The 21434-nt window shown below is 46.7% G+C and overlaps 1 protein-coding gene across 1 annotated transcript in view; it reads right to left on the bottom strand.

Annotated features, from left to right (window-relative positions):
• Window positions 1-21434, bottom strand: part of gbe1a (glucan (1,4-alpha-), branching enzyme 1a) — a 154348-nt gene that overhangs the window by 50356 nt on the left and 82558 nt on the right. The window contains exons 8-10 of the mRNA XM_014129886.2: window positions 12594-12709; window positions 11907-12034; window positions 7492-7590 (exon numbers count right to left, since the gene is read on the bottom strand). Of these exons, the coding sequence (XP_013985361.2) occupies window positions 7492-7590; window positions 11907-12034; window positions 12594-12709 (343 nt within the window). The remainder of the gene's footprint in view (window positions 1-7491; window positions 7591-11906; window positions 12035-12593; window positions 12710-21434) is intronic.

Below are 21434 nucleotides of genomic sequence, written 5' to 3'. Positions count from 1 at the left end.
GAAATCTGTCCTTTGGTCTGAGGAGTCCAAATGTAAGATTTTTGGTTCCAACCGCCATGTTTTTGTGAAACGCAGATTAGGTGAACAGATGATCTCCGCATGTGTGGTTCCCACCATGAAGCATGGAGGAGGAGGTGTGATTTATTTAGAAGTCAAGGCACACTTAACCAGCATGGCTACCACAGCATTCTGCAGTAATATGCCATCCCATCTGGTTTGAGCTTAGTGGGACTATAATTTGTTATTCAACAGGAAAATGACCCAACACACCTCCAGGCTGTGTAAGGGCTATTTGAACAAGAAGGAGAGTGATGGAGTGCTGCATCAGATGACCTGTCCTCCACAATCACCCGACCTCAACCCAATTGAGATGGTTTGGGATGAGTTCCGCAGAGTGAAGGAAAAGCAGCCGACAAGTGCTCAGCATATGTGGGAATTTCATAGGATGCTGGTTGAGAGAATGCCAAGAGTGTGCAAAGCTGTCATCAAGGCAAAGGGTGGCTACTTTGAAAAATCTAAAATATATTTTGATTTGTTTAACAATTTTTTGGATACTACATGATTCCATATGTGTTATTTCAGAGTTTCGATGTCTTCACTATTATTCTACAATGTAGAAAACAGTAAAAAAACAACAACAAAAAAACACTTGAATTAGTCGGTGTTCTAAAGCTTTTGACTGGTACTGAATGCATATGTGTGTGTGTCTGTAGTTCCATTTCCAAACAGTAGAAGGCAGCATAATGCCAGACAAGGAGGGAGGGAGATGAAGGGGGGGGGGGGGGGTGTAAGGGAAAAAAAGGAAACTTCCTTCCTCCCGCTCTTCCTTGCTTGAGGTAATCCCCTAGTGTGTGTGATTAGATCAGTAATACCCCAACCCACACTAGGCCACTAAAGGAGGAGCTATCAACACCAGCTTCCCTCTCTATTGGCCTTCTCTGTAGCTCAGTTGGTAGAGCATGGTGTTTGCAACGCCAGTGTTGTGGGTTCGATTCCCACGGGGGGCCAGCACAGGAAAAAAAATAATAATTTGAAATGTATGCATTCACTACTGTAAGTCGCTCTGGATAAGAGCGTCTGCTAAATGACTAAAATGTAAAGCAGCAGTAATAGTAGCAGCAGCAGTAATAGTAATAGTAGCAATAGTAACAATAGTAGTAGTAGTAATAGTAGTAATAGTAATAGTAATAGCAGTAGTAGTAGTAATAGTAGTAGTAGTAACAGTAGTAGTAGTCAGTTAAACTGAAGTAGTTGTAGTCAGTTCCACTACTGATTTTCATTCTTCCACTCTAAATCGGGGACAGATTTAGACCGGGGACACCAGGTGGGTGCAATTCATTATCAAGTAGGACATAAAGTTAGCTTTACTTTGGACATTCAGGCTCTGATTTGAATAACCTTGTTCTGACACTGCAACTCAGAAAGCAACTGTTTCCAGGCTGGCTGTAAGTGTTACATCTTTATATATGGGTTTCCTAACAGCCAGTGTTAAATCTTTGTGTGTTTCCTAACAGCCAGTGTTAAATCTGTGTGTGTTTCCTAACAGCCAGTGTTAAATCTGTGTGTGTTTCCTTACAGCCAGTGTTAAATCTGTGTGTGTTTCCTAACAGCCAGTGTTAAATCTTTGTGCGTTTCCATACAGCCAGTGTTAAATCTGTGTGTGTTTCCTTACAGCCAGTGTTAAATCTTTGTGTGTTTCCTAACAGCCAGTGTTAAATCTGTGTGTGTTTCCTTACAGCCAGTGTAAAATCTTTGTGTTTCCTTACAGCCAGTGTTAAATCTGTGTGTGTTTCCTTACAGCCAGTGTTAAATCTGTGTGTGTTTCCTTACAGCCAGTGTTAAATCTGTGTGTGTTTCCTTACAGCCAGTGTAAAATCTTTGTGTTTCCTTACAGCCAGTGTTAAATCTTTGTGCGTTTCCATACAGCCAGTGTTAAATCTTTGTGCGTTTCCATACAGCCAGTGTTAAATCTGTGTGTGTTTCCTTACAGCCAGTGTTACATTTTTATGTGTTTCCTTACAGCTAAAACCATCTTCCAGCTCAATATTTTATTGAAACCTGTGAAAAACCAAATAAAACATAAATAGCTCCTAACGAGTAGATTTATAGTTTACCGTTATAGCTCTAACGTTCTCTGGAGAGTAGAGGGGGAGGAGAGAGAGGGGGAGGAGAGAGTAGAGGGGGAGGAGAGAGAGAGGGGAGGAGAGAGAGAGGGGAGGAGAGAGAGAGAGGGGAGGAGAGAGAGAGAGGGGGAGGAGAGAGAGAGAGGGAAGGGATGGGAAAGGGGGAGGGAAGAAAGAGAGAGAGAGGGGGAAGGGATGGGAAAGGGGGAGGGAAGAAAGAGAAGGAAGGGATGGGAAAAGGGGGGAGGGAAGAGAGAGAGAGGGGGAGAGAGAGAGGGGGGAGAGAAGAGAGAGGGGAAGAGAGAGAGGGGGAAGAGAGAGAGGGGGAAGAGAGAGAGGGGGGGAAGAGAGAGAGGGGGGGAAGAGAGAGAAAAGGGGGAGGGAAGAGAGAAAGGGGGAAGGGATGGGAAAAGGGGGAGGGAAGAAAGAGAGAGGGATGGGAAAAGGGGGGAGAGAGAGAGAGGGGGAAGAGAGAGGGGGGAGAGAGAGAGGGGGAGGAAGAGAGAGAGAGGGGGAAGAGAGAGAGAGGGGAAGGGATGGGAAAAGGGGGAGGGAAGAGAGAGAGAGGGGGAAGAGAGAGAGAGGGGGAGGGAAGAGAGAGAGAGGGGGAAGAGAGAGAGGGGGAAGAGATGGGAAAAGGGGGAGGGAAGAGAGAAAGGGGGAAGAGAACAAGATAGGGAGGAGAGAGAGAGGGGGAAGAGAACAAGATAGGGAGGAGAGAGAAATTGCCTGGAGTGTTGTATGTTGTATATTTTATAAATTGTGTTCATGCAGGACTCCCTTGAAAAAGAGGCCTTGGTCTCAATGGGATGTCCTTACTAAAATAAAGGAGAGAGAGACAGGTAGGGATAATAGAAGAGGGAGAGAGAGAGAGACAGGTAGGGATAATAGAAGAGAGAGAGAGAGAGAGAGACCGGTAGGGATAATAGGAGAGAGAGAGACAGGTAGGGATAATAGGAGAGAGAGAGAGAGGTAGGGATAATAGGAGAGAGAGAGAGAGGTAGGGATAATAGGAGAGAGAGAGACAGGTAGGGATAATAGGAGAGAGAGAGACAGGTAGGGATAATAGGAGAGAGAGAGAGAGAGAGAGAGAGAGAGAGAGAGAGAGAGAGAGAGAGAGACAGGTAGGGATAATAGGAGAGAGAGACAGGTAGGGATAATAGGAGAGAGGTTGTTGAGAGGAGAGACAGGTTGTTGAGAGGAGAGAGCGAGAGGAGAGAGCGAGAGGAGAGACAGGTTGTCGAGAGGAGAGAGCAAGAGGAGAGACAGGTTGTCGAGAGGAGAGACAGGTTGTTGAGAGGAGAGACATGTTGTTGAGAGGAGAGAGCAAGAGGAGAGAGCGAGAGGAGAGACAGGTTGTTGAGAGGAGAGAGCGAGAGGAGAGAGCGAGAGGAGAGACAGGTTGTTGAGAGGAGAGAGCGAGAGGAGAGAGCGAGAGGAGAGACCGGTTGTCGAGAGGAGAGACAGGTTGTTGAGAGGAGAGAGCGAGAGGAGAGAGCGAGAGGAGAGACAGGTTGTCGAGAGGAGAGACAGGTTGTTGAGAGGAGAGAGCGAGAGGAGAGAGCGAGAGGAGAGACAGGTTGTCGAGAGGAGAGACAGGTTGTTGAGAGGAGAGAGCGAGAGGAGAGAGCGAGAGGAGAGACAGGTTGTCGAGAGGAGAGACAGGTTGTTGAGAGGAGAGAGCAAGAGGAGAGACAGGTTGTCGAGAGGAGAGAGCAAGAGGAGAGACAGGTTGTCGAGAGGAGAGACAGGTTGTCGAGAGGAGAGACATGTTGTCGAGAGGAGAGACAGGTTGTCGAGAGGAGAGACAGGTTGTCGAGAGGAGAGACAGGTTGTTGAGAGGAGAAAGCGAGAGGAGAGACAGGTTGTCGAGAGGAGAGACAGGTTGTCGAGAGGAGAGACAGGTTGTCGAGAGGAGAGACAGGTTGTCGAGAGGAGAGACATGTTGTCGAGAGGAGAGAGCGAGAGGAGAGACAGGTTGTCGAGAGGAGAGACAGGTTGTCGAGAGGAGAGAGCGAGAGGAGAGACAGGTTGTCGAGAGGAGAGACAGGTTGTCGAGAGGAGAGAGCGAGAGGAGAGACCGGTTGTCGAGAGGAGAGACATGTTGTCGAGAGGAGAGACAGGTTGTCGAGAGGAGAGACAGGTTGTCGAGAGGAGAGACAGGTTGTCGAGAGGAGAGAGCGAGAGGAGAGACAGGTTGTCGAGAGGAGAGACAGGTTGTCGAGAGGAGAGAGCGAGAGGAGAGACAGGTTGTCGAAAGGAGAGAGCGAGAGGAGAGACAGGTTGTCGAGAGGAGAGACAGGTTGTCGAGAGGAGAGACCGAGAGGAGAGACAGGTTGTCGAGAGGAGAGACAGGTTGTCGAGAAGAGAGCGAGAGGAGAGACAGGTTGTCGAGAGGAGAGACAGGTTGTCGAGAAGAGAGAGTGAGAGGAGAGACAGGTTGTTGAGAGGAGAGACAGGTTGTCGAGAAGAGAGAGCGAGAGGAGAGACAGGTTGTCGTGAGGAGAGACAGGTTGTCGAGAGGAGAGACAGGTTGTCGAGAGGAGAAAGCGAGAGGAGAGACAGGTTGTCGAGAGGAGAGACCGGTTGTCGAGAAGAGAGAGTGAGAGGAGAGACAGGTTGTCGAGAGGAGAGACAGGTTGTCGAGAAGAGAGAGCGAGAGGAGAGACAGGTTGTCGAGAGGAGAGACAGGTTGTCGTGAGGAGAGACAGGTTGTCGAGAGGAGAGACAGGTTGTCGAGAGGAGAGACATGTTGTCGAGAGGAGAGACATGATGTCGAGAGGAGAGACAGGTTGTCGAGAGGAGAGACAGGTTGTCGAGAGGAGAGACAGGTTGTCGAGAGGAGAGAGCGAAAGGAGAGACAGGTTGTCGAGAGGAGAGACAGGTTGTCGAGAGGAGAAAGCGAGAGGAGAGACAGGTTGTCGAGAGGAGAGACAGGTTGTCGAGAGGAGAGACAGGTTGTCGAGAGGAGAGACAGGTTGTCGAGAGGAGAGACATGATGTCGAGAGGAGAGACAGGTTGTCGAGAGGAGAGACATGATGTCGAGAGGAGAGACAGGTTGTCGAGAGGAGAGACATGATGTCGAGAGGAGAGACATGATGTCGAGAGGAGAGACATGATGTCGAGAGGAGAGACATGATGTCGAGAGGAGAGACAGGTTGTCGAGAGGAGAGACAGGTTGTCGAGAGGAGAGACAGGTTGTCGAGAGGAGAGACAGGTTGTCGAGAGGAGAGACAGGTTGTCGAGAGGAGAGACATGATGTCGAGAGGAGAGACATGATGTCGAGAGGAGAGACAGGTTGTCGAGAGGAGAGACAGGTTGTCGAGAGGAGAGACAGGTTGTCGAGAGGAGAGACAGGTTGTCGAGAGGAGAGACAGGTTGTCGAGAGGAGAGACAGGTTGTCGAGAGGAGAGACCATGTGTTCTTCAGTCAGTAGAATTAATACACACTTCATTAGTGACTTCAAACAGACACTGGATAGAGTGGAGGACAACCATTTATTGGGATAGTAGATGGTTTCTAGGGCCTCCCGAGTGGTGCAGCATCGCAGTGCTAGAGGCATTATTACAGACTGTATCACAACCGGCCGTGATCGGGAGTCTCAGAGCGGCGCACAATTGGGTTAGGGGAGGGTTTGACCGGGGAGGAGGCTTCACTTGGCTCATCGCGCTCTAGCGACTCCTTGTGGTGGGCCGGACGCCTGCAGGCTGACTTCGGTGGTCATTTGAACGGTGTTTCCTCCGACACATTGGTGCGGCCGACTTCCCGGGGTTAAGTGGGTGGGTGTTAATGAGCGCGGTTTGGCGGGTCATCTTTCGGAGGACGCATGGCTCGACCTTCGCCTCTCCTGAGCCCGTAGTGGAGTTGCAGCGATGAGACAAGATCGTAATTGTTGAGAAAAAGGGGTATAAAATAAATGTATTGTTTATAGATCGTCAGTAAACGTTTAATAACTGTCAACAACATTTCAAATAACTATCCACTAACCTTTACCCTAACCATAACCTTTACCCTAACCCTAACCATAACATTAACCCTAACCATAACCTTTACCCTAACCCTAACATTAACCTTTACCCTAACCCTAACCATAACCCTAACCCTAACCATAACCTTTACCCTAACCCTAACCATAACCTTTACCCTAACCCTAACCATAACCTTTACCCTAACCATAACCTTTACCCTAACCCTAACCATAACCTTTACCCTAACCCTAACCATAACCTTTACCCTAACACTAACCATAACCTTTACCCTAACCCTAACCATAACCATAACCCTAAACATAATCCTTACTGTAACCTTAGCAAGCAGTTGCTTATCAACAGATAGTTGTTAGTATGACCATCTGTAGAACATCAATATGGAACCATCTGTAGAACATCCATATGGAACCATCTGTAGAACATCTATATGGAACCATCTGTAGAACATCTATATGGGACCATCTGTAGAACATCTATATGGGACCATCTGTAGAACATCTATATGGAACCATCTGTAGACCATCTATATGGGACCATCTGTAGAACATCTATATGGGACCATCTGTAGAACATCTATATGGGACCATCTGTAGAGCATATATATGGGACCATCTGTAGAGCATATATATGGGACAATCTGTAGACCATCTGTATGAGACCATCTGTAGAACATCTATATGGGACCATCTGTAGAACATCTATATGGGACCATCTGTAGAACATCTATATGGGACCATCTGTAGAACATCTATATGGGACCATCTATATGGGACCATCTGTAGAACATCTATATGGGACCATCTGTAGAACATCTATATGGGACCATCTGTAGAACATCTATATGGGACCATCTGTAGAACATCTATATGGGACCATCTGTAGAACATCTATATGGGACCATCTGTAGAACATCTATATGGGACCATCTGTAGAACATCTATATGGGACCATCTGTAGAACATCTATATAGGACCATCTGTAGAACATCTATATGGGACCATCTGTAGAACATCTATATGTGACCATCTGTAGAACATCTATATGGGACCATCTGTAGAACATCTATATGGGACCATCTGTAGAACATCTATATGGGACCATCTGTAGAACATCTATATGGGACCATCTGTAGAACATCTATATGGGACCATCTGTAGAACATCTATATGGGACCATCTGTAGAACATCTATATGGGACCATCTGTAGAACATCTATATGGGACCATCTGTAGAACATCTATATGGGACTATCCACACAAAGTACTGAGTAAAACCAGCCATGAAGACCAGTGTTTCTGGGCCAGATAACAGGTTGCTAGAGACAGAGTCATTCAGCTTCATGATTGAATTGATTAGAGATATCACTCAATATCACACACCTGGATCCACTTGTCAGGTACAGCCATGTTGAGTCTGTAGTCAAAGCCAAGCCCTCCATTCTTCACTGACTTACACAACCCTGGCATTCCTGATACATCCTAGAGAGACAGAGAGACAGAGAGAGAGAGACAGAGAGACACAGACAGAGAGAGACACAGACAGAGAGAGACACAGACAGAGAGAGACACAGACAGAGAGAGACACAGACAGAGAGAGACACAGACAGAGAGAGAGAGAGACACAGACAGAGAGAGAGAGACAAAGACAGAGAGAGAGAGAGACAAAGACAGAGAGAGAGAGAGACAAAGACAGAGAGAGAGAGAGACAAAGACAGAGAGAGAGAGAGACAAAGACAGACAGACAGACAGACAGACAGACAGACAGACAGACAGACAGACAGACAGACAGACAGACAGACAGACAGACAGACACAGACAGAGAGAGAGACACAGACAGAGAGAGAGAGACACAGACAGAGAGAGAGAGACACAGACAGAGAGAGAGAGACACAGACAGAGAGAGAGAGACACAGACAAGAGAGAGACACAGACAGAGAGAGACACAGACAGAGAGAGACACAGACAGAGAGAGAGAGAGAGAGACAGAGAGAGAGAGAGAGAGAGACAGAGGGTGAGACAAAGTCAAAATGCAAGCTGAGATCAACCGCTCAGATGTTATTTTAACATGACTTAAATAACATAATCCTATGCAACATTAACCAATTAAAAACAGTTCTGTATCAATGAGGTTTGTACAGTGAGCTATAGGATCAATACATTATCACTGTATACTGGCTATGCTTGAATTGCCCTGCCAATGCATTGTTGTTCAGGCCATTTAAATATACATATATTTCAATATGAGGTAGACTATATGATCACAGTGGTAATAGATCTGTTGTTACTCCTATGAACAGAGAATGTGAAATATTTCTCGATATTAAAAAAAGACCCAAGCAGCTAACAACACCGACACCGGCAGCGACACCGACACCGGCAGCGACAGCGACACCGGCAGCGACACCGGCAGCGACAGCGACACCGGCAGCGACACCGGCACCGACACCGGCAGCGACACCGGCAGCGACACCGACAGAGACACCGGCAGAGACACCGACAGAGACACCGGCAGCGACACCGGCAGCGATACCGGCAGAGACACCGGCAGCGACACCGGCAGCGACACCGGCAGCGACACCGGCAGCGACACCGGCAGCGACACCGACACCGACAGAGACACCGACAGAGACACCGACAGAGACACCGACAGCGACACCGACAGCGACACCGGCAGCGACACCGACAGAGACACCGACAGAGACACCGGCAGCGACACCGGCAGCGACAGCGACACCGGCAGCGACACCGGCAGAGACACCGGCAGAGACACCGGCAGCGACACCGGCAGCGACACCGACAGAGACAACCTATCGATACACTTTCCTACTCATTCATCCGAGGAGAGGTTTTAGATGTTTTGAAATCTCACAGTATCAACTTCTCCGTAGCTTTCTTTAACGCACACTACTTCACTGCAGACACGTTCATCTGAGCCATCCTACTGGCCAACGGTAGGCCTATAGCGCGTTCATCTGAGCCATCCTACTGGCCAACGGTAGGCCTATAGCACATTCATCTGAGCCATCCTACTGGCTAACGGTAGGCCTATAGCGCGTTCATCTGAGCCATCCTACTGGCCAACGGTAGGCCTATAGCACGTTCATCTGAGCCATCCTACTGGCCAACGGTAGACCTATAGCACGTTCATCTGAGCCATCCTACTGGCCAACGGTAGGCCTATAGCACGTTCATCTGAGCCATCCTACTGGCCAACGGTAGGCCTATAGCACGTTCATCTGAGCCATCCTACTGGCCAACGGTAGGCCTATAGCACGTTCATCTGAGCCATCCTACTGGCCAACGGTAGGCCTATAGCACGTTCATCTGAGCCATCCTACTGGCCAACGGTAGGCCTATAGCACGTTCATCTGAGCCATCCTACTGGCCAACGGTAGGCCTATAGCACGTTCATCTGAGCCATCCTACTGGCCAACGGTAGGCCTATAGCACATTCATCTGAGCCATCCTACTGGCCAACGGTAGGCCTGTAGCGCGTTCATCTGAGCCATCCTACTGGCCAACGGTAGGCCTGTAGCACGTTCATCTGAGCCATCCTACTGGCCAACGGTAGGCCTATAGCACGTTCATCTGAGCCATCCTACTGGCCAACGGTAGGCCTATAGCGCGTTCATCTGAGCCATCCTACTGGCCAACGGTAGGCCTATAGCGCGTTCATCTGAGCCATCCTACTGGCCAACGGTAGGCCTGTAGCGCGTTCATCTGAGCCATCCTACTGGCCAACGGTAGGCCTATAGCGCGTTCATCTGAGCCATCCTACTGGCCAACGGTAGGCCTATAGCGCGTTCATCTGAGCCATCCTACTGGCCAACGGTAGGCCTATAGCGCACTTGATCTGCCCTCCGGGCCCGCCGACAAGGGTTTGTACCGTCAGACACATGAAATGGTTGAAAATGGGAACACTTGGCCTTCCAGGCACGCAGGGCAGCACTACAGCTGAATGGGGGGCACCAGCCGTCAACAGCGCAAGACCAATACAAACAAAAATCGATCGACTAGAAATTCCTTGGTTGGTGACCACTGATCTGGGCGGAAGTGTATCACCTCTGGGCGGAAGTGTATCACCTCTGGGCGGAAGTGTATCACCTCTGGGCGGGAGTGTATCACCTCTGGGCGGGAGTGTATCACCTCTGGGCGGGAGTGTATCACCTCTGGGCGGGAGTGTATCACCTCTGGGCGGGAGTGTATCACCTCTGGGCGGGAGTGTATCACCTCTGGGCGGGAGTGTATCACCTCTGGACGGGAGTGTATCACCTCTGGACGGGAGTGTATCACCTCTGGGCGGGAGTGTATCATCTCTGATTCTCTGGGCGGGAGTGTATCACCTCTGGGCGGGAGTGTATCACCTCTGGGCGGGAGTGTATCACCTCTGGGCGGGAGTGTATCACCTCTGGGCGGGAGTGTATGGGAGTGTATCACCTCTGGGCGGGAGTGTATCACCTCTGGGCGGGAGTGTATCACCTCTGGGCGGGAGTGTATCACCTCTGGGCGGGAGTGTATCACCTCTGGGCGGGAGTGTATCACCTCTGGGCGGGAGTGTATCACCTCTGGGCGGGAGTGTATCACCTCTGATTCTCTAGACGGAAGTGTATCACCTCTGGGCGGAAGTGTATCACCTCTGGGCAGAAGTGTATCATCTCTGATTCTCTAGACGGAAGTGTATCACCTCTGGGCGGAAGTGTATCACCTCTGGGCGGAAGTGTATCACCTCTGGGCGGAAGTGTATCACCTCTGGGCGGAAGTGTATCACCTCTGGGCGGAAGTGTATCACCTCTGGGCAGAAGTGTATCATCTCTGATTCTCTGGGCGGAAGTGTATCACCTCTAGGCGGGAGTGTATCACCTCTGGGCGGGAGTGTATCACCTCTGGGCGGGAGTGTATCACCTCTGGGCGGGAGTGTATCACCTCTGGGCGGGAGTGTATCACCTCTGGGCGGGAGTGTATCACCTCTGGGCGGGAGTGTATCACCTCTGGGCGGGAGTGTATCACCTCTGGGCGGGAGTGTATCACCTCTGGGCGGGAGTGTATCACCTCTGGGCGGGAGTGTATCACCTCTGGGCGGGAGTGTATCACCTCTGGGCGGGAGTGTATCACCTCTGGGCGGGAGTGTATCACCTCTGGGCGGGAGTGTATCACCTCTGGGCGGGAGTGTATCACCTCTGGGCGGAAGTGTATCATCTCTGATTCTCTAGGCGGAAGTGTATCATCTCTAGACGGAAGTGTATCATCTCTAGGCGGGAGTGTATAATCTCTGATTCTCTAGACGGAAGTGTATTATCTCTGATTCTCTATAGATGGAAGTGTATTATCTCTGATTCTCTAGACGGAAGTGTATCATCTCTAGACGGAAGTGTATCATCTCTAGACGTTAGTGTATCATCTCTAGACGGACGTGTATTATCTCTAGACGGACGTGTATTATCTCTGATTCTCTATAGATGGAAGTGTATTATCTCTGATTCTCTATAGATGGAAGTGTATTATCTCTGATTCTCTATAGATGGAAGTGTATTATCTCTGATTCTCTAGATGGAAGTGTATTATCTCTGATTCTCTAGACCTTTTCTGAGTCTAGTCTGAAAGTGTGATTAGATGATGTCTTATAACACAGATTAGACCAACCATCTGTCCCATATGGCAAACTAGAGTGGAACCACAAGTTGGGTGGAGTATGTGAAGGATGAGTTTTACATCTGAGACAATGAGATGAGAAGACGCCAGAATGATCTCTTGATTTTCCTGAACTGATAGGTCCTAGATTAGGTGTGTGACATTACCTCTGCGATGGTAATGCAGTCAGGGTAGAGTGCGTGTAGGATGTGGTTGGAGAGCATCAGATGTATGATCGAGTCCTCATCAACCTGCATTCCAAAGTACTCACTGTAACCACCAGAGAAAGACATGGCTGTGGAGAGGACAGAGAGAGCGAGAGGAAGAACGAACGAGAGAGGACAGAGATACAGAGGACAAAGAGAGAACAGAGAGAGAGAGAACAGAGAGAGAACAGAAAGAGAGAGGAGACAGAGATACAGAGGACAGAGGCAGAGACAACAGAGACAGAGAGAGAGAGACAGAACAGAGACAACAGAGAGAGAACAGAGACAGAGAGAGGACAGAGGACAGAGAGAGACAGAGAGAGACAGAGGACAGAGAGAGACAGAGGACAGGACAGAGAGAGACAGAGCGAGAGAGAGAGAGAGAGAGAGAGAGAGAGAGAGAGATCAGTTTAGTTCAGAAAGACAGATTCTCACTTCTATTCACTTGGAACGCCAAGGTCTCAAACATTACTCACCAACTGCAGTATCTCCTTCTCACGCCTACTCTATCTTTTCATCTCTTTATATTGAGAGGTACATAACTGTGTGAGTGTCTACTGAGAGTTGCATAACTCAAAAGCCTGTCTGGTTTGAACAGTGATATGATGGGGAGAAAGACACATGCACGCACTAACACACACATCTCACCGATGCCGTGGTGGTGGTAGAGCATGGATGAGACGCCGTCGAACCTGAAGCCATCGAAGCGATACTCTTCCATCCACCATCTGAGATTAGACAGCAGGAACCTCAATACTTCCCAACTAGAGAGAGAGAGAGAGAGAGAGAGAGAGAGAGGGGGAGAGATATGCTATTTGTCCCTAAACAGAGAGTACACGGTGGCAGAATACCTGACCACTGTGACTGACCCAAATTTAAGGAAATCTTTGACTGTGTACAGACTCAGTGAGCATAGCCTTGCTATTGAGAAAGGCCGCCGTAGGCAGACATGGCTCTCAAGAGAAGACAGGCTATGTGCACACTGCCCACAAAACGAGGTAGAAACTGAGCTGCACTTCCTAACCTCCTACCCTATGGATGACCATATTAGAGACACATATTTCCCTCAGATTACACAGATCCACAAAGAATTTGTAATTTGTAAAACCCAATTTTGATAAACTCCCATATCTACTGGGTGAAATACCACAGTGTGACATCACAGCAGCAAGATGTGTGACCTGTTGCCACAAGAAAAGGTCAACCAGTGAAGAACAAACACCATTGTAAATACAACCCATATTTATGTTTATTTATTTCCCCTTTTGTACATCATTACAACATATGACACTTGAAACTTAGATTATTTTTGGAACGTCTGTGAGTGTAATATTTACTGGAAATTTCTATTGTTTATTATCTACTTCACATACCCCCCCTCCTCCTCCCCGCTGTAACTATTCCCCAGGTCGTTGCTGTAAATGAGAATGTGTTCTCAGTCAACTTACCTGGTAAAATAAATACAAATAAACTTCCTTTAGCGACGTTGACATATGTTTCCCATGCCAATAAATTCAGAGACCGAGAGAGATATATAAAAACATCCTTTATCTGTGTTTACAGTACTTAAGATTAGTCTAACATCACATATATATAATAAAATTGAGGTAATATGTACATGTAGGTAGAGTTATTAAAGTGACTATGCATAGATAATAACAGAGTAGCAGCAGCGTAGAAGAGAGGGGGGGGCAATGCAAATAGTCTGGGTAGCCATTTGATTAGATGTTCAGGAGTCTTATGACTTGGGGGGTAGAAGCTGTTTAGAAGCCTCTTGGTCCTAGACTTGGTGCTCCGGTACCGCTTGCCATGCGGTAGCAGAGAGAACAGTCTATGACTAAGGTGGCTGGAGTCTACCTACTGAGCCACACGGGACCGTGCGAGGACGATCAGCTGCGAGGACGATCGGCTGTCCGTCCTGTCTCCCTGTAGTGCTGTCTTAGGCGTCTCACAGTACGGACATTGCAATTTATTGCCCTGGCCACATCTGCAGTCCTCATGCCTCCTATAATACTACCGCGCTATATACTACTACTGCTAGCGTGCTATATAATACTACTGCGCTATATAATAATACTGCGCTATATAATACTACCGCGCTATAGAATACTACCGCTAGAGTGCTATATAATACTACTACTATAATACTACTGCGCTATATAATAATACTGCGCTATATAATACTATTGCGCTATATAATACTACCGCGCTATATAATACTACAACGCTATATAATACTACCGCGCTATATAATACTACTGCGCTATATAATACTACCGTGCTATATAATACTACTGCGCTATATAACACTACTGCTAACGGGCTATATAATGCTGCCGCGCTATATAATACTACCACGCTATATAATACTACCGCACTATATAATACTACCGCTACCGCGCTATATAATACTACAGCGCTATATAATACTACCGCACTATAGAATACTACCGCGCTATATAATACTACCGCTAGAGTGCTATATAATACTACTACTATAATACTACTGCGCTATATAATACTACCGCACTATATAATACTACCGCGCTATATAATACTACCGCGCTATATACTACTACCGCGCTATATAATACTACCGCGCTATATAATACTACTGCTAGCGCGCTATATAATACTACTGCTAGCGCGCTATATAATACTAGCGCGCTATATAATACTAGCGCGCTATATAATACTAGCGCGCTATATAATACTAGCGCGCTATATAATACTACCGCGCTATATAATACTACCGCGCTATAAAATACTACCGCGCTATAAAATACTACCGCGCTATATAATACTACCGCTAGCGCGCAAACAACTACATCTTCCCTACTGTATTTATTTATTTTGTTTATTTTGCTCCTTTGCACCCCATTATTTCTATTTCTACTTTGCACTTTCTTCAAACTAAAAATCTACCATTCCAGTGTTTTACTTGCTATACTTTATTTACTTTGCCACCATGGCCTTCTTTGCCTTTACCTCCCTTATCTCACAGTGTATAGTCTTATTTTTTTCTACTGCATCATTGATTGTATGTTGTTTTACTCCATGTGTAACTCTGTGTTTTTGAAAGTTGTCGAACTGCTTCGCTTTATCTTGGCCAGGTCGCAATTGTAAATGAGAACTTGTTCTCAACTTGCCTACCTGGTTAAATAAAGGTGAAATAAAAATAAATAAAATACTACCGCTACCGCGCTATATAATACTACCGCGCTATATAATACTACCGCGCTATATAATACTACCGCGCTATATAATACTACCGCTACCATGCTATATAATACTACCGCTAGAGTGCTATATAATACTACTACTAACATGCTATATAATACTACTACTAACATGCTATATAATACTACTACTAACATGCTATATAATACTACTACTAACATGCTATATAATACTACTACTAACATGCTATATAATACTACTACTAACATGCTATATAATACTACTACTAACATGCTATATAATACTACTACTAACATGCTATATAATACTACTACTAACATGCTATATAATACTACTGCTAACATGCTATATAATACTACTGCTAACATGCTATATAATACTACTACTAACATGCTATATAATACTACTGCTAACATGCTATATAATACTACTACTAACATGCTATATAATACTACTACTAACATGCTATATAATAATACTACTAACGTGCTATATAATAATACTACTAACGTGCTATATAATAATACTACTAACGTGCTATATAATAATACTACTAACATGCTATATAATACTACTGCTAACATGCTATATAATACTACTGCTAACATGCTATATAATACTACTGCTAACATGCTATATAATACTACTACTAACGTGCTATATAATACTACTACTAACGTGCTATATAATACTACTAACATGCTATATAATAATACTACTACTAACATGCTATATAATACAACTACTACCGTGCTATATAATACTACTACTACCGTGCTATATAATACTACTACTACCACTACTATCACCGTGCTACCCGCTCCAAACCCGCTCCGGGTTTGGAGCGGGTAGTCGCACTTCGCTTCGCTCCACAGGTAATATTACATTTCATTACATTACAACGGTTTGATTTGTTTGATCTGAGCAATTTATTCTTAGCTAGCTACATAGCCGCCTTTGTATCAAAGATAATTGTGTAGTTTAGAGTAATTATCGAGGTTAGCTAGCCAGCCAGCTGTTTTCGTCCTCCTAACTTAGTCAACACTGCTAGCTAGCCAACTAGCCAACTTCTACCGACTAGCAGCACTGTAGAAACTATTACATTACAACGGAACGACTTGATTAGTATAGTGCTAGCTAGCTACATAGCTGTCTTTGCTGTCTTTGTATCTAAGATAATTGTGTAGTTTAGAGTAATTATCAAGGTTAGCTAGCCAGCCGCGACGCGACGCCGTTGTCCAGACTCCAGACTTAGTCAACACACCTAGTCATCATCAAACCCACTGCTAGCTAGCCAACCTTTACTGACTAGCAGCACTATAAAAACTAATACATTACAACGGAACGATTTGACTAGTGCAGTGTTAGTTGTCTTTGTCATAGTTTGATAATGGTGTAGTTTAGAGTAATTATCGAGGTTAGCTAGCCAGCTATTTTCGTCTCCCGCGACGCCATTTTTCCAAACCTAGCCAACTATTACCGACGAGCAGAATTGTAGAAACTAAATACATTAAAAGGAACGACTTGATTAGTGTTATGTTAGCTAGCTACATAGTTGCTTTTGTATCATGATAAGGTGTAGTACTGAAACTATCGAGGTTACCTAGCCAGCTACACGTTCAAACAAAGTCAACAACGCAGCCACTGCTAGCTAGCATACTTCACCAGCCAGCAGTACTGTATCATCTTCGTCATTTTAGTCAATAAAATTTTTGCAACATAAGCTTAACTTTCTGAACATTCGAGAAGTGTAGTCCACTTGTCATTCCAATCTCCTTTGCATTAGCGTAGCCTCTTCTGTAGCCTGTCAACTATGTGTCTGTCTATCCCTGTTCTCTCCCCTCTGCACAGGCCACACAAACGCTTCACACCGCGTGGCCGCTGCCACTCTAACCTGGTGGTCCCAGCGCGCACGACCCACGTGGAGTTCCAGGTCTCCGGCAGCCTCTGGAACTGCCGGTCTGCGGCCAACAAGGCAGAGTTCATCTCAGCCTGTGCTACCCTCCAGCACCTCGACTTCTTGGCACTGACGGAAACATGGATTACCACAGATAACACTGCTACTCCTACTGCTCTCTCCTCGTCTGACCACGTGTTCTCGCATACCCCGAGAGCATCTGGCCAGCGGGGTGGTGGCACTGGAATCCTCATCTCTCCCAAGTGGACATTCTCTCTTTCTCCCCTGACCCATCTGTCTATCTCCTCATTTGAATTCCATGCTGTCACAGTTACCAGCCCTTTCAAGCTTAACATCCTTATCATTTATCGCCCTCCAGGTTCCCTTGGAGAGTTCATCAATGAGCTTGACGTCTTGATAAGTTCCTTTCCTGAGGATGGCTCACCTCTCACAGTTCTGGGTGACTTTAACCTCCCCACGTCTACCTTTGACTCATTCCTCTCTGCCTCCTCCTTTCCACTCCTCTCCTCTTTTGACCTCACCCTCTCACCTTCCCCCCTACTCACAAGGCAGGCAATACGCTTGACCTCATCTTTACTAGATGCTGTTCGTCCACTAATCTCATTGCAACTCCCCTCCAAGTCTCCGACCACTACCTTGTATCCTTTTCCCTCTCGCTCTCATCCAACACTTCTCACTCTGCCCCTACTCGGATGGTATTGCGCCGTCCCAACCTTCGCTCTCTCTCTCCCGCTACTGTCTCCTCTTCCATCCTATCATCTCTTCCCTCTTCTCAAACCTTCTCCAACCTATCCCCTGATTCTGCCTCCTCAACCCTCCTCTCCTCCCTTTCTACATCCTTTGATTCTCTATGTCCCCTATCCTCCAGGCCGGCTCGGTCCTCCCCTCCTGCTCCGTGGCTCGACGACTCATTGCGAGCTCACAGAACAGGGCTCCGGGCAGCCGAGCGGAAATGACGGAAAACTCGCCTCCCTGCGGACCTGGCGTCCTTTCACTCCCTCCTCTCTACATTTTCCTCTTCTGTCTCTGCTGCTAAAGCCACTTTCTACCACTCTAAATTCCAAGCATCTGCCTCTAACCCTAGGAAGCTCTTTGCCACCTTCTCCTCCCTCCTGAATCCTCCTCCCCCTCCCCGCGGATGACTTCGTCAACCATTTTGAAAAGAAGGTTGACGACATCCGATCCTCGTTTACTAAGTCAAACGACACCGCTGGTCCTGCTCACACTGCCCTACCCTGTGCTTTGACCTCTTTCTCCCCTCTCTCTCCAGATGAAATCTCGCGTCTTGTGACGGACGGTCGCCCAACAACCTGCCCGCTTGACCCTATCCCCTCCTCTCTTCTCCAGACCATTTCCGGAGACCTTCTCCCTTACCTCACCTCGCTCATCAACTCATCCTTGACCGCTGGCTACGTCCCTTCCGTCTTCAAGAGAGCGAGAGTTGCACCCCTTCTGAAAAAACCTACACTCGATCCCTCCGAAGTCAACAACTACAGACCAGTATCCCTTCTTTCATTTCTCTCTAAAACTCTTGAACGTGCCGTCCTTGGCCAGCTCTCCTGCTATCTCTCTCAGAATGACCTTCTTGATCCAAATCAGTCAGGTTTCAAGACTGGTCATTCAACTGAGACTGCTCTTCTCTGTGTCACGGAGGCTCTCCGCACTGCTAAAGCTAACTCTCCTCTGCTCTCATCCTCCTAGACCTATCTGCTGCCTTTGATACGGTGAACCATCAGATCCTCCTCTCCACCCTCTCCGAGTTGGGCATCTCCGGCGCGGCCCACGCTTGGATTGCGTCCTACCTGACAGGTCGCTCCTACCAGGTGGCGTGGCGAGAATCTGTCTCCGCACCACGTGCTCTCACCACTGGTGTCCCCCAGGGCTCTGTTCTAGGCCCTCTCCTATTCTCGCTATACACCAAGTCACTTGGCTCTGTCATATCCTCACATGGTCTCTCCTATCATTGCTATGCAGACGACACACAATTAATCTTCTCCTTTCCCCCTTCTGATAACCAGGTGGCGAATCGCATCTCTGCATGTCTGGCAGACATATCAGTGTGGATGACGGCTCACCACCTCAAGCTGAACCTCGGCAAGACGGAGCTGCTCTTCCTCCCGGGGAAGGACTGCCCGTTCCATGATCTCGCCATCACGGTTGACAACGCCATTGTGTCCTCCTCCCAGAGTGCTCAGAACCTTGGCGTGACCCTGGACAACACCTTGTCGTTCTCTACTAACATCAAGGCAGTGACCCGATCCTGTAGGTTCATGCTCTACAACATTCGCAGAGTACGACCCTGCCTCACACAGGAAGCGGCGCAGGTCCTAATCCAGGCACTTGTCATCTCCCGTCTGGATTACTGCAACTCGCTGTTGGCTGGGCTCCCTGCCTGTGCCATTAAACCCCTACAACTCATCCAGAACGCCGCAGCCCGTCTGGTGTTCAACCTTCCCAAGTTCTCTCACGTCACCCCGCTCCTCCGCTCTCTCCACTGGCTCCCTGTTGAAGCTCGCATCCGCTACAAGACCATGGTGCTTGCCTACGGAGCTGTGAGGGGAACGGCACCTCCGTACCTTCAGGCTCTGATCAGGCCCTACACCCAAACAAGGGCACTGCGTTCATCCACCTCTGGCCTGCTCGCCTCCCTACCTCTGAGGAAGCACAGTTCCCGCTCAGCCCAGTCAAAACTATTCGCTGCTCTGGCACCCCAATGGTGGAACAAGCTTCCTCACGACGCCAGGACAGCGGAGTCAATCACCACCGTCCGGAGACACCTGAAACCCCACCTCTTTAAGGAATACCTAGGATAGGATAAAGTAATCCTTCTAACCCCCCCCCTTAAAATATTTAGATGCACTATTGTAAAGTGGTTGTTCCACTGGATATCATAAGGTGAATCCACCAATTTGTAAGTCGCTCTGGATAAGAGCGTCTGCTAAATGACTTAAATGTAAATGTAAATATAATACTACTACTAACGTGCTATATAATACTACACATGCTATATAATACTACTACTAACTTGCTATATAATACTACTACTAACATGCTATATAATACTACTACTAACATGCTATATAATACTACTACTAACATGCTATATAATACTACTACTAACATGCTATATAATACTACTACTTACATGCTATATAATACTACTACTTACACGCTATATAATACTACTACTTACATGCTATATAATACTATTACTTACATGCTATATAATACTACTACTTACATGCTATATAATACTACTAACATGCTATATAATACTACTAATATGCTATATAATACTACTACTTACATGCTATATAATACTACTACTTACATGCTATATAATACTACTACTTACATGCTATATAATACTACTACTTACATGCTATATAATACTACTACTTACATGCTATATAATACTACTAACATGATATATAATACTACTAACATGCTATATAATACTACTAACATGCTATATAATACTACTAACACGCATAAACAGGCTTTATGTGCCTCTCTTAATTAAAGTTGCATATCAAAACGTTATGGGGATGACAGGGGTCTCATTTTCGATGGTGCCCCGAGGACAAAATACAAGAAACCACTACAGGTACATTACATTAGAACATGAAACATCACAGGCATCATTAAAAGTCAATTAAAACAATTGCACACCTCAGTGAACTCATTTATCCTCAGCGTTTTAAGCTTCCCTAGCGGCACCAGGGAATCCAAATGGAATACATTTTGGAACTGATTCCAAAAATCGTTAGCAAAAAGGTACGTTTGTCAGAATGACGTCCAAGAATCCATTTTTCAGGGTCGGACTTTTTTTTTTTAAAACCAGGTGTCAGTAATAAATCAAAATGTCTGCGTTAGTTTGAGAAGCAAGAATTAGAATAACATAAAAAAAAAAAAAGGGATTTCAGATCAGACGGGTTTAGGCAGTATCCAGAATTTCATATAATCATACCGTCGTGCTCTGATCCCGGGACACTACGGTATTACACCTCTTCAATGTCAGCACTCAGCATCCAAGCTCCTATTCAGGAAGTCCCCTATTTACAAACTGTGGTCGCTCCCAAAACTGATCGAAAGCAGAGTCAATAAAAATCCAACGCTTTTTTTCAGAGCAGAGTCCTGATTTCATCCAAGAGACCCGTACAAATAGCCCGGAAGAAGAGATCAATTCCAGGACCGTGTTTTGGGATAGGTTTCAGGAAAAACAATCCACTTGCCCTTAGCCAATAGTCTGTCTCTCAGGTATTCCAAGTCCCGTCTCATTGCCGCAGCTTCATGTCACTTGTACCAGCATCTACAACCACCGTGTGCAGCTCTGGGTCTAGAACGACCCGTAAATGTCCTGAGTGATG

This window comes from Salmo salar, chromosome ssa11 (genome assembly GCF_905237065.1).
Source record: "Salmo salar chromosome ssa11, Ssal_v3.1, whole genome shotgun sequence".
Classification (NCBI taxonomy): domain Eukaryota; kingdom Metazoa; phylum Chordata; class Actinopteri; order Salmoniformes; family Salmonidae; genus Salmo; species Salmo salar.
This window is presented reverse-complemented; position numbering and strand designations above follow the sequence as displayed.